The sequence below is a fragment of the Tamandua tetradactyla genome, chromosome 17 (assembly GCF_023851605.1).
Source record: "Tamandua tetradactyla isolate mTamTet1 chromosome 17, mTamTet1.pri, whole genome shotgun sequence".
NCBI classification, from domain to species: Eukaryota; Metazoa; Chordata; class Mammalia; order Pilosa; family Myrmecophagidae; genus Tamandua; species Tamandua tetradactyla.
This window is the reverse complement of record NC_135343.1, coordinates 19022336-19036738: the sequence shown is the minus strand read 5'-3', so window position 1 is coordinate 19036738 and position 14403 is coordinate 19022336. Positions and strand designations below refer to the sequence as shown.

At 53.0% G+C, this 14403-nt stretch overlaps 1 protein-coding gene across 2 annotated transcripts in view; it reads right to left on the bottom strand.

The window, feature by feature from the left end:
- TTC7A (tetratricopeptide repeat domain 7A) overlaps nt 1–14403 on the bottom strand; it is a 113800-nt gene that overhangs the window by 63503 nt on the left and 35894 nt on the right. For both annotated transcript variants that reach the window (XM_077134151.1, XM_077134152.1), the window contains exons 6-8: nt 4152–4230; nt 3242–3399; nt 2567–2630 (exon numbers count right to left, since the gene is read on the bottom strand). In XM_077134151.1, the coding sequence (XP_076990266.1) occupies nt 2567–2630; nt 3242–3399; nt 4152–4230 (301 nt within the window). The remainder of the gene's footprint in view (nt 1–2566; nt 2631–3241; nt 3400–4151; nt 4231–14403) is intronic.

Here is a 14403-nt window from a genome sequence, read left to right as displayed (position 1 = left end):
TGCATTTCCACTGCTGCTGATGCCCCAGGACAACTGTGCTCAGAAAGGAGTCATCTGGCAGCATCTGTGCCCAGCATACACCCCCTCCCAAGAACACTGTAATGCTCAGCTCATGTTGCTGCTCCCCCACCAGAAGACAAAATTACCACCAGCTCTCAAGCTGCCAGCCCACAGAGCTAGGAAATAACACACTCTACCAACGACCCGGGTCAGGCTCTCACCAGCCCCTGCTCTCCTGCCATGTCAAGTTGCTGGGCAGAAATCACAGACCTTCCCACCAGCTAGGAGAGAGGCTTTCCCACCTCTGCTGAGCAAAGTCCTTGGAGCTGATCTGAGCTGGCACCGTTATTTCACCAGTCGCAGCCTTCACAAGAGAAGGGCCTTGTGTTAGAACAAATCAGGTGCCAAAAGCTGGGACACACTGTGCTCATCCGCAGAATTCCATTGGAGCCAAGCCCAGGAGGCACTTTTTTAACTTTTTAAAGTGAATGGTAACCTCAAGCCAACCATCTAGCAGCTCCCTCTGCAAGCAATCCCCTACCTCCACCAAACAGGCCCTGGCTAGTTTGCGAATCTGGGTCCAGATATCCACACTCTTCACAGGGCCCCTCGGCCTGCTGAGCCGGGCAGCACACTGACCAAAGTCCTCTCAGCAAGACCTGCAGCCCGTGCCCCAGATGTCCAAAGGAACACTCGGGCATCCACCTCAGAGGGTCTGATTCTCAAACTCCACTTCTAACATGGCTCACAGATGCATCATTTTTTTTTTAAACAGCTAGTAAGTTCTTTATTTAACATTTGAACACAGGCCATGATTGGTTCCAGAGTTTACACTTTTAACCACTTTATTCTTCCTCTAGATTCTTACATTCAAGGATTCCTTTTGGTTGCTAAAACTGGTTATTTATGTGAGTCATTTGATTAATTCCTGTTTTAGATACAATGCTAGCTCTAAATTAGCCTGTACATTTTTATATCACACACTTTACCAGGAAAATAAACTTATAAAACTTAGGTCTGGAAAAGTTCAATGCAGTAATCTGAATATACAATCTTTTTATATTATCTAAAACCACATACACATCAGATGCATCATTTTTAATGACCTGGTTCCCAACGTGATCCCAGCGTGGAAACCACTGGGACCTCAGCCAGAGGACAAAGCCTCTGGACCTGCTGCTCCCCCTGGACCAGTCCTGCCCACCCCTCATCATATCTCCTCCTGGCAACCCAGCCACACTGCTCTCTCCCCCTGCACCTCCAAAGCCCTCCAGCACTTGGCCAGGGCTGCTGGGCGCCGTGGCCCCCGAGTGTGTGCTGCCGGCTCTCCCTGCCCAAGACACAGGAAACGGGCCTTGGGATCAAGTCTAGTTAACACTTTTGCTCTTTGCCCAGAACTAATCTCCCTCCCCTGCTTCACTGTGCTGTAGCACGTACACACTGATGCATGGTATATTTTCATCATTAATTAATTTCTTGCCTGTCTCCCTCACTACAATGTACGCTCCACAAGAGCAGAGACTTTGGGCTTAGCACAAAGTAAATACTCATTAAATATGTGTTGAATGAAGAAATGAATTTTCTTCTATGGGTATAGTTACCTTTATGAGTTATAGTCATTTTACAGGAGAGGAAGCTGAGTCTCAAAGAGAGGAAGTGGTGCCCATGGCCCTAGGTTGACAAGCGGCAAGAGCTAGAACCTGAATCCAGGCTTTCTGACTCTGAAGCTCATTCTCCTTCGGCCCCTCCTTTGAATCCACCAAAGACGCTGGTACAGTGCTCAACATACATTGTTGACTGGTTGACATTCACCAACATTCATCTCTTGCAATCCCAGAAAGTTGGTTTGGGACTTGTTTCCTCAGTCCCTTTTCATCTGGGGTAGGTTTTAGGACTCATGGCCCTAAATGCTGCCTGGCGTAATGTGATGGTTAATCTCATGTGTCAACTTGGTTAGGTTCTGGTGTCCAATTGTTTGGTCAATCACTGGGCTACTTGTTACTGTGAGGGTATTTCAAGATGGGGTCTGCATATACAAGCAATCAGTTAAGTACATCTACAATCAATTAAGGACATGGTTCAGCAATGTGTGGAGCCTCCCCAATCAGCTGGAGGTCTTAGAAGCAAGAACTAAGAAGATCAGAGGTAGAAGAGGAATTCAGATTAAACTTCAGCATTGGCTCTTGCCAGAATTTCCAGCCAGCCAGCTTCCCCTGGGGAATTTGGACTACAGATTTCAGTATCACCTTTATCAGAGTTTCCAGCTTGCAGCCTACCCTATAGATATCAGATGTGCCAGCCCCATGGTCACATGAGCCAATTCCTTACAATAAATCTAGATATTCTGTTGGTGCTGTTTCTCTGGAGAACCTTGACTGATACATGCAGCCAGGCCCAAAGCAGTGAGCAAGACTGGCTCCACGTGTGAGGAGCAGATCCAAGAAGTTCCCTATTCAAGGACACCCATGGAGGCAGAGGCCAGGACCTGGGTGGCTGTGCCTGAGCCCCACACTTAACCCCCTAGGGTCAGAGGGTTGGAGGCCCCCGAGGAGCCCCCGGAGCTCACCACGGACTCGCTGATGAGAAGGAGCAGGAGGGCTTCCTCTATGTTATCCTTCGGGCAGTAGAGGCTGAAAGACACAAATGGCTGGTCTGGATCAAACACAACGAAGCAGCAGCACTGGTCCCCACGCCGGCCCATCTGCCCAAGTCAGTACTGGCCCTGGTAAGGTGACCTTCTCTTGCATAATTCACAGGCACCAGACACCACCTGCAGCTCCAACATGCCCCAAGCTAGAGACCTGCAAGGCTGCTGTGGGCAGTGGACACTGGGCCGGACCTACTGCAGATGCTCCTGGGGAAGAAATGCCCCTTCCAGCACCCAGCACAGCCTCAAGGGGCTGGGGCAAGGAGTGGAGGAAAGCCAGAAAGAAGCTCTGCTGGGTTGGTCACAGATCAGATCTGATCTTCAATTTTTGGTGCAAATAAGAAGAGAAATACTGTAGTAAGCAAAACTATTAGGAAGGCAGGTGACCTCCAAATAATGTTTGGCTTTTGGATGCTTATGGGAGTCTCCCCTCACCTGAGCTCCTGCCCAGAGGCCCACAGGTGGTGAGCTGGGTTGGAGTGGGAAGAGACCATAGGACAGAGAAGGGCCACCAGCAGAGATGAGCCCTTGGTGGGCATGTGGGATGGGGTATGGGGGCAGGGGGTGGTTTCCAACCAGGCAGGTTCAGCTTACTTGTCTCCTTCATACAGGTGAGGCTTCCGCAGTGCCTGCGTGACGAAGGCATTCTCTTCCTTGATCATGAACTCAGGCAGAGGGTGGGACAGGGGGCTCCAGTAGCACTCCTCACTCAGGGAGTGCAGCAGAACCCCTGCCAGGTGCTTGGCTGCCATCTGGGAGAGAAAGAGGGACTGAGACCCTGGCACCGGGTGGCTCTCCCCACCCTGGCCCTGAATGCCAACTCCCACCACCCAGCCACACCTGCCCACCGTGCAGCCTGCAGCCCTTCTGGGAGGCCCTGCTCTATTCCCAAGGGCCCCTCCACTGCAGTCTTTCATGGTTCCCATTTCTATCTTTCATCTTCTCTCCCCTCCTAGACAAGGGGTGCATTTCCTCCTCCTGACCCCATGGAGCCCAGCACAGCCCTGAGCACGTGGTGGGTCCTTTTGCCGAGCTGGGGAAAAAGTGTAAAGCCACAGGAACAGGGAGCTGTCTCTACCAGATGCTTTTCCTGATCTCTGACCAAAAATTCTAGAGCTAGCAGCAGCTGTCGCTCTGAGTTTGAGCTAAACTAACTTGAAGGCCCAAAGAGGCAGGAGAGCAGAGCCGATGCTCCTTCCTAAAATCAGAAATCCCTGAGGGAGCACTCCACCTGGGGAGACACCATCTTCTCTGATCTAAAGCGTGGGGCCACCCGCAGTACTGTGCTGAGAAGGGCGCTGAGGGTGCGTCCTGGCTGAGCGGGAAAGAGCGCCGACTTCGACCAACAGTGCCCAGTGTGCGCCCAGCGGGGAGAATGGGGGCCACAGGCACCACACTGACACCCCAATTCCAGGGCCCTGCTGAGCTTTCTGCCTCCCGCCAGTGAGAGCCAACCCCGGAGTAAAGCAGCTGCAGCTGCACCAGCCCCGGGCTCCCCCATTACCACTTTGAAGTTCTGAGTCGCCTTGGTCTCCACTGACCGCAGGATTTCCCGGAGCTCCCTCATGCCTTTGACGATGTTCCTAGTGAGGGGACAGCAGAAGCAGAGGCGTTACCAGTCCCCTTCCTACCAAGACCCCCCTGGAGAGACCTGACTGCGGGAGGCGGAGGTTATTGAGAAAGCATCCATCTATGGGTGGGAAGGTCAACATGGTAGCACCAGGACCCTAGAGGGCCAGGGGTCAGCCATCAGAGAACAGGGGCACCCCTTCTCTCCCAAAGCCCCCCAACAACTTGGGCTTATAGTTGACCACCAACCAGATGGGCTCCGACACTATTTCAAACAAGATGTTCTTTCGATCCAAAGCTTTTTTTCACTTGAGTCAACTTCACATTCTCCTTCACTGGCCGCATGCTGTCAACTCTGAGATTCACTGTCTCAGTCCCGACTTTCTCAGCTCCCTAGGCCGGCCGGCTGGCGTCACCAGGGGCCTGGATGGCCCCACCAGCCAGTCGCAGCCCCTGCAGCCAGCTCTCTATGCCACGAGGCACCTTTCAAGCTTTTTAAAGTATGACCCACCGTAAGAAATACATTTCACGCCAAGACCCAGGACAGATACACTCCTTCCTGACATAAAACTGAAGTTTCTTGAAACAACACCCATCTCTCCTATGTACAGCTCACTCCGATATTTGCTGTTTTACCTCCTCCCATCCCCTTTGATGAAAACACTGGCTGCAGACCACTAAGGACATCGCACAACCCACTAGGGCCTGTGGCCTGGGGTTTGAGAAAGTGGCCCGCTCCACCAAGAGCGGCCCCACCTCATGCCATTGTGTCCTTCCCAGGTTGGGCCACTTCGGCCAACCCACCCACCCAGGGCTGTGGGATCCAGCCCCAACCTCGGCACAGTGGCCCACCTGGTGGGCCTGCCCCTCACCTGCTCCAAATTCATCATCCTTTCTACCCACAGTTCCCAACGCCTGGAATAGCTTTCTCCCTATTCACCCTTCGGACACCTGCTCCAATATCACCTCCCCCATGAAGCCGTCCCTAAGTCCCTTCCCACACCTACCCTCCTCCCTGTACCCTCTTGCACCCTGTAAATGCCTCTTCCAAGCAGGCACTGCAGGGCCTGGCTATTTCCTGTCCCCAGGTCTGACTGCCCCGCCACGGTGTGCGCCTCCTAGTTCCTGAATTTCAATCCCAGCTCCTGGCACCTGGCAGGCGCTAGTACACGTCTGTACTAGGGAAAGGGGTTGTGCTTCTCGCACACTCAGGGGTTCCCAGGATCACTCCACACAAGGGACAGCAGGGGCTGCCAGGCCAGCAAATTTAGAAAAGGAAAGACCACAAAGTATGAAAAGCCAAAGCTGGCAATGAGGCAAGTGGTGCGGGTCTGCCCTCCTACCTCAGTGCACGGAAGGAACATAGGGCTGGTGTGTCTGGGGCCCGGGAGCCCTAAAAGATCATGTCTGCAGCTCAAGTCCCTGCCATCTGGGAAGCTGTGGCCTCAAACAAGAAAGCTCCAGATGCACAGTCTGTCAACACTGTTAACACGGTCCCTGGTCTGGGGCTGAGAATGGAGACCAAAGACCTCCCCCAGCACAGAGGGGCAAGCAAGACAGGAGCGGCAGCCCCTCAGGGGGCTTAGCCCGGGCTGCTGCTGCCCAGCTGGGGCCCAGGACCAGCGACGTCTTCTCTCGAGTGAGGCCATTGCTCTTTGTTTACGACTCACGATTCTGCTACCATTGGGCACATCACCAGTTCTGTTATTCATTTAACACTTTTCTTTATACTTGCTTTCTTTTTACTTCAGTACATATCCCACCCTAATCAAAGATACTGGAAATCATGGGTTTGGTGTGCTAGTTATTTTTTTTTGGACAATATATAATAAATTCAGCCATTTATTTTAAAAGGTTAGTCTGTGTATCACTTGAAACCAAGGGAGGCACTCATCCCACACTCTGAGAGACGACAGTTTAGCTGGGTGGTTCTCAAAGCACAGTCCCCAAACCAGGGGCATCAGCTTCCCTGGGAACTTACTTGAAATGCAAATTCTAAGGCCTCCACCGAGACCTCCAGAATCAGAAACTTTGAGGTGGGGCCCAGCGATTAGTTTTAACAAGGCTCTAGGGGATTCTGAGGTGGAACAAAGTTTGAGAACCCCAGGTTTTGATGATCTCGTGTCTTCTAGTCCTCCTAGTCAAAAAGCCAGGGTTTCAGAAGGGATGATTAGAGACAGAAACCCCAGTTTGGTGGCCATAACCTAAATCTGTAAACCTGGGAAAGCGAGGTGCCCCCCGAGCCGTGTCTCCCCATCTGCAAGAAGAGACACTTCCTCATCACCTCCCTGTTCTCAGGAAGAGGAACATATGCGAAGCCCCAAACACATCCAGGCATGTGGTAGACGCACGGGAAACAAACACGAGCTATTTTCCTTCTCCCTTCTAATTTATGTCTTAAAGATCATAATTTTAATTTAACTTACCATACAATCTTGCATGGAAGTCAAGGAACTAAAGAGTTGGGCGGGGAATGCCTGAGGGGGTCCTCCAGCTTTGTGTCTTTCTCCTTCCACCCCCATCCCTCCATGCTATGAGAATAGGACTCCTCATTAAGACACTCCAGGTTGGACAAACCAAGCCCAGGGACATGCTTGAGTCCCCACAAGCCTGAGCAGAAAGCCCCATTGAGGCCTTAATAAGATCCCCAAAAGCTGGACACAGGCCACAGGCCAGCTGAGGAAAGAGCCCTGTACCGCCCCCAGCAGAAAGAATAAAAGAAGATATGTGACCACATGAGCTCAAGAGGGAAGAAATGGCTGACTCCGGGGACTCAGTTGGCTGGAGTGCCCTGCCCTGACCGCTGGGCCAACGCCGCAGGCCGAGCCAGGCTGCCCCAGGCCCTGTGGCCCCAGCTCCCCGGACTGCGGGTGATTTTCCACTCTGCAGGCTCCCTGCCAGCCTCCGCCCTGGCAGGCCTGGCCCGGGCGGCTCCCACAACACCGGAGCCAAGGAGTGACAGCGTTCCGTCCTCCCCACTGCAGGGAGAGGTGCTCCTCCCTCGGCCCCACCTCCTCCAGGGCCGCTCAGGGTCACTCCTCGGTCTCCACACCCTCAGCACTCACGAGGGCTCCCAGGCCCTGCACTGGCATCGCCTGGGGGGCGTGGGAAGGGCAGAGCCTCTCAGCACACACACAGGTAAGGAATCAGCCCTGCATTTTAAGGATCTCACGTCCCCAAAGTTTTGCATTTTGACTATTTCCAAATCTATAAGGGATTTTAGTATTTAAATAAACTCTCAGGAATCCTTTAGCATGTAATCACTCTGAGGTATCTTTTGGGTAAATCCCAATTTTTATTCTACGTACTTAAAGGGAAAAACCAACACAGAGGCTCCAGGGGCCAGGGCTGGACAGGGAGTGGCTTGGGACTGACCCTGACACTAACCCCTTTCAAGGTGTCTGTAATACCCTCTGCTTCCACTTACCCCTCTGGGAAATGAGAAACCATGTGGGGACTTCTCAGGCCTCTCCTCCTCCCAGATGGCACAAACCTGAGCAATCCCATGCTGTGTCTAAAGCTGTCCATACCAGGGAGAGCTGGGGCTTTTGGGAGCCATTTTTGGCTGCCCAGAGAGGCCAGCTTCAAAGATGTCTTTGTTTCCATCTCTCACGCTGACCTTTCTAAGCAAAGCTGCCCACTTTCAACAACATCCAAACAGGGCCTCAAACAAACCCTGGCCCAGAGACAGGCTGTGTGGGGAGAAGCCAGGAAGCCACTTATTCTGACTAAAGTAAGTCCTGATCAGCCAGGAACAGAAATAAGGAGATGTGCATTCATTGATGGGTCAAGAAAAAGAGCTCATCTCAGGGTGGTCTCCAGGTGCTTTCCCGGGGAGGAGGTGTCAGGCCCCTCCATTTCGGCATCAAGCGGGCAGCAGTGCAGAGCTGTCAGGGGCTTCACCTAGCTGGGCTTTGCAGCAGCCTCTGTGAACTCGGTGGAGCCCACTTCACTGTCCCAGGCACCGGCATGGTGCTTGGTGCAGAGAAAGCAAAGTAAGTCATCACTGAGTATGTGCATTAATCCCCATTTTCCAACAGGAGAACTGAAGCCTTAAAGATGCCTCTTGTTCCAGGAGATTGTTTACCCCAGGGTAAGGGTGGGCTCATGGCAGGGGCCAAGGAGATCAGATTTGACTTCCCTTTTAACCAAAAAGACCCCGGAGAGCGTTTGACCCGGCACTATTACACATTTCTCCTCTGACAATTTTGAATTCCAGAATTTGAGGCACTCAATTTACTAAGACCTTACAAAGCATCTGCTACAAGCCAAGCAAATGCCTGCTCATGCACCCTGTTCACACGGGACATTCAGCAAACACTGCTGGAGCGAACGAGATGGAACGAGTGATGCATGACTTGCATGGTCTATCCATAAGAGGCCCACAGTCTATTAAACCAACCATACCCTGGGGTACTCAGAGCCTAACACAGTATTCTGCCTACAGTCATACTCTGGGGTACTCAGAGCCTAACACAGTATTCTGCCTACAGCCATATTCTGGGGTACTCAGAGCCTAACACAGTATTCTGCCTACAGTTATACTCTGGGGTACTCAGAGCCTAACACAGTATTCTGCCTACAGTCATACTCTGGAGTACTCAGAGCCTAACACAGTATTCTGCCTACAGTAAATGCTCAACAAATATTTTTTGTTTGATTTGATTTGAAACAGAGAATCATGAGAAACTGTACAGAATTCATCACTGAGCAGAACAGAAACAAATACCAGCATGTACGGCTCGGACCAGAGGTTCCCATCTCAGGGCTGGCACCATTATTTGTGTATGAGGTTTCCAGTCAAAGACCCAGTAGGGCACAGCCAACCGGTCCAAACAGCTGGAGGGCTGGATTGGGGACAAGGTCAGGCGGAGTTTAAACAGTTGTCAAGCGGTTCACTCCCAACACAGACCCAAATCATCTGTGATATCAAACTCTCCTCTCCACCCCCAGCGCCAAAGGCTGTGACACTTCCCTGCGTGGCACTGAGGACAGGTGGGCAATGGGGTGGCGCCTTTTCTAAGGTGGGACTGATAGTGGGGCAGTTGCAGTCCCCGACCCCCCCACCCCCTCAGCAGAACAATCTGTTTTCTGCCCTCCCCCTGCCCAGCAGATAGCAGGTGGTTGCTGAGGACAAGACGAAATTAGTGACTGAACACAACCCTCACGGGTCATACCAGTGGCACGCTGGGTTTTCTAAGGCACCTCCTCATTCCGCAGAGCCTCCCCTCTCCCCATAACCATCTGCAGGCTGGGGGAACAGGCACATGGCCCTGAAAAGTTCTGACAACCTGCCAGCGCTGGGGATCCCCCTGGAAAACACAGTCGCTCTCTTCTCTATTGTTTGATTTTGGTACAGTGAGTATATGTTGCTTTAGCAACTTTAAAAAATGTATTTAAAAAAAATTTTTTTATCAATTTTTAAATTTTTTTAGAGTATGACAAGAAAGAAACACAAACCATCTTAACATGATCATTCCGTTCTCCATATATAATCAGTAATTCACAATATCATCACATCGTTGCATATTCATCATCATGATCATTTCTTAGAACATTTGCATCCATTCAGAAAAATAAAAAGACAACAGAAAAAGAAATAAAACGAAAACAGAAAAAAAAAATTATGCATACCATACCCCTGACCCCTCCTCCCTTTCATTGATCACCAGCATTTCAAACTAAATTTATTTTAACATTTGTTCCCCCTATTATTTATTTTTTATTCCATATGTTCTACTCGTCTATTGATAAGGTAGATCATTTTAATACGTGCACAAAACACGCAGCCCACCTGGTTCAAACACCACAGTTGAGGTTTGTGCCAAGCCCTGAGCCAAGCATGAGCTCTGCCAGGTCTAGGCAGAAAGCAGGGGGAAAAAGCCAACCCAAAGAGAAATGGCCCGGTGCCCATCCTCTGGGTGAAGGGGTGGAGTCGGTTCATGCTCTTGTTCTCGGAAGATGCCCAGGGACTCGGTCCTGGGGAGGACAGAGCCATGGACAGGGACAATCAGCTTCCCTGGCTCTGCTCTGCCCTAGCCCGCCCTGCTGCCTCACTCCTGGAGCTGCTTTATGCAAAAGAGAACAAGATCCCTTTCCGGAACCTTCCCGGAAGCCAGGACCCCGGGACCCAGCTGTCATCACCCCAATCCCCAGGAGCATGGAAGAAGCTGGAGGCTGCAGAACTCCCGGGGAGAGGCTCCACTGGAGCCCACGGCTGCCCTCTGGTGGCAGCAAGCAGACAGGCGCCTCGGGCTTCCCAGGCCTTGGGCGAGGGAACTCCAGTTACGGACTGCACCTCCAGGCCGGCATTTTCCCTTCCAGGCCAATCTGGAGCCCTCTCATCAGCCGCAAGGCAGGAGTCATTGCAAGGAATTAAATGCTTGATCAACAGGGCAAGACCCCAGGAAAAAAGCAATGTCCCTCAGACATACTGAATGAGTCACTTAGGCTTAGACAGCAAGAGGGGGGCCAGGCTTTCCCACGCTCGGGATAAAGCCAGGGACGCTGTCTGGGGCTCAAGCGAGCGTCACCCACTTAGCACAAGGGAGAACATGACACCCTTCAATTATGTCAAATCCTCAATCGAGGAACAAGGCTGGACCCTGGGTGGAGTGGCACTGTGTGGCCATCTGGCCCCAAAGGCTGAGCACCCCATTCTCGGCAGGGCCCCCCTGCCAGGCGGCTGGCTCTAACCCGGATTCTGGGGGGATGAGCTCGGCCTGCCAGATTCGGGTCCAGAAGCCAGCCCGCCACCCCCTGGCGTCCTCAGCCCCAAAGCCCACCCCCGGCACCTGGGCAGCACTGTGGGCCCTGGCCTCACTCCAGCTCCGGCCTCCAGGCTGCCCCGCCCCAGACCGCCTCCTTTTCCGCCCCAGCCGGGCGCACTGCGGGAACGCAACCCTACGCTGGGCTGCTGGCCGACCGCGGGCTCCCGCCCTGGGGCGCAGGCTCCATGAGCGCCCTGTCCCGTCCACAGCCCCACCTGCGAGCCAGGTGCAGTGCCCAGCACGCTGCGGGCATGCAGGCTGCCTGGGAAATGACCTGCGGGCTGCCCTCTGGGTTTTCTCACCTTCACCCCATGCCCCCGCTGGGCTGTGAGCGCCATGAGACAGGGTAGGACTTCTCCCAGTTCCCAATGCACTGGGGCCGCTGAAAAGACCTGTGGGTGCTACCCTGGAGAAGGCGACCCTCAGGGGTCCAGGCCCCAACCTGCTTCTGAACGTCTCCTTCGCTCACGTTAGGCCACGGCAGAGCTTCTCACCCGGGGGGACGTGGCCGCCTGGGGGACATCGGTCAATGCCTGGAGATAGTTCCGGATGAGGGTGCCACTGAAATCCAGTGGGCAGAGGGCAGGGAGGCCTGCTCAACAGCCTCCACGGCAGAGAGGCCCCACAACAGTCACGGCTCAAAATGTCAACAGTGCTAAGGCTGAGAAACCCTGGGCCGGCTTGGGTGACTTTTTTTTAAGATCCTAACAATAATAAAAAATGAATAAGGAAAATACTGGAACTGGTGGTGATTCACCCAGGAAGACATAACTTTGCACCTAAAGACAATAGTATTAAAAAGCTTATTAAAGTCCACCTACTGCAGCCAGGCCTGGGTTCTGGGGAAGAAGGGTGCAGCCACGGGGCTGGACACACCCAGGTCCAGCTCCAGGGACACTGGCCCCACCACCTGTTCGCCCCCGGAATTTGGGCAATTTATTTAATCTCTCCTTGCCTTGGTAAAACAGGGGTATTATTAGCTGCTACTTCATAGGATTACATAGATAGGAATTAGCACGCTGTCTGGCAGGCAGGATGTGTCCAACAAATCTCAGCTACTGCTGTGAGGATATGCGCAGAGAAACTGTTTAAAGCCTGGCCAGGCACATGGGGCAACAGTCCTGCTTTAAACATCTGTCGCATTCTGGGGCCACCTCGGGGCTGATGTGGCAGCGGGAAACAGAGGGGCTGAGCCACGGCCATGTGCTCTGGGGACTGCTGCCCACTGTTTGGAGGCTTTAAAAGGTTTGCGCTGTTTATTTTGAAAGAAACGGTGATTCCATTTCCAATCTTCCTTATTTGGGGCGGGGAGGAGGGGAGAGCCGGGATCCTAGCTTTAAGGAGTAAACTCTGTGCTTCACGAAGGTGAGAGGATGAAGGGCGGGCAGCAGAGTTACAGGAACAGAAAAACAACGGAAATTACTCAGGCGTTCTAGGAGGGGTGAGGATCATCAACGAAGTCTGCTAGTCCTGGCCTGCAGCCACCACCGCTGAACCCACCCACGCTCGCGTGGCCCCTGTCATACAGCCTGAGTTTCTGGAGTGCATGGGGGCAGGGACAGACCCACCGGGGGTGGGGGGGGGGGGGACCTTTGGGAAGAGGCAGAGCCCGAGGTAGGAAAATATTGGAACTGGTGGCGATTCATCCAGGAAGATATAATTTTGTATCTGAAGACAAGACCCAGGGTAGCATGGGGGCGAAAAGGGCCCCGAATCACCAGTCCACAGACTCCCAATCATCACCAAGGCCCTGTCCTTCTCCCACACACCCTACAGGCTGCCTTCCACACCCCAAAAACTGGAAACAGCCTGGGTTTCATGGCCACTCGGCCCTGCTCAGTGGTGAGTGCGACAGGGGTCGTGTGGCCTCTTCCCAGAGCCCTGCCCCAGCACCCCAGCCTGGCACACCGCAGGTGCCTGATAGCTGCTGGCTCTCCCCTGCCCTCCTGGCTGGCCTTGGCCCTCAATTTATCCCCATCCCTGCAGAAAATGCAGCTGTGGTGGAAAGGGAGTGCCCTCAGCAGAGAGGGGGCTCACAGCCGAGCCTCCTGAGTGCTCTGAGATGTGTGCCTAAGTGTTTTTTTATTCCTTCCCTCTCCTTTGAGGCTCACCCCCACAGGATGTAGGCAAATCTAAGAAGCAATGTGAAGAAGCAGAGCTGGGCAGGGAGAAGAGCTCACCCACGGCCACAGAGTGAGTGGCCTTCGCTGCCAGGCCCTGCCTGACCCCACCCTGACTTGCTCATAGGTGGCTATGGCACCCACCACATTTGTCATACGAGAAGTTGGGACCCAGCCCCTGCCAAGTGCAAGGAGGCTCGGGGAGTGGATGCTGGGCTGTGAGCTTCTCAAGGGCAGCAGCAGAATCTTATTAACCCCAGGAGCTCTGCCATGCAGTGCAGCCTTGTGGGCAAAGAGCACCGGCTCCGAAAGCCAGCCTGGGGCGTGTCACTTGCCCTCCCTGAGCCTCAGTTTCCCTCTGTAAAGAGGGATGCTCACAAAGGTACCACGTCGGAGGGCTGTCGGGAGGATGATGTCCACCTAGCAAGCAAAGCACTCAATAGTCCCTGGTGCAGTGTTAGCACTTAATGAACGGCATGTGCTGTTTCCATGAGTGTTTGTTAAATGAAAAAATAGCAACAGAATATGAAGTTGGAGCTGTCCTTCCCCCAAAATCTACTCCACGGGACACTCATACATAAGGAGGGCAGCTCCTCTGCCCTTTGTGCTTGGAAGAATCCTTGTGGGGAGGGGTGGGGTGGGAGTGGGGGTGGGGGCAGTTCCTTAAACTCTGTAGAACAGGGATCAGTAAACTTTTTTCTGTAAAGGAATGGACAGTAAACATTATAGGCTCTGCCATAAAGTCACTGTTGTAATTAATCAGTTCTGCCTTTGAGGCAACGTGTATCTGTGTGGGTACGGCTATTAAAACTTTCTTTACGAAAGTGGGCTATCACTGCCCCCTGCCAGAGAGGTTCAACAAGGCTCCCTCCTTTCCGAACCTCTGCAACCCGGGAGCTGCAGCCAGCACCCCCAGACTGGTCCCTGGGAGCTCACAACTGGCAGACTGAAGGCTGCTGGAGGTGAAGAAGCTTCAGGTACCAGCTCCGTGCACTTTAGCAGCAGAGCGAGGCCAGGCAGCTGCCTGGACAGGAAGAAACAGCAACCAGCAGCCTGGGCCACTGTTGCTCTGAAGCGCACCAAAAATAAAAAGACTAAAAGTACCCCTTGGGGTTGAGCTGCCTGGGCCCTCTGAGCTTCCAGATCATCAGCTACCAAACGGGAAACCTTCACCCACCTGGCCAGCACTGGAGAAACTTTAAAAATAGATAAATTAAAAGGCAAAAGGCTCGCACTTGGATCAGCAGCCTGTCCAGCTGTGGCTGCCATAAAAAACAGTAAAATTAAGTGACCACAG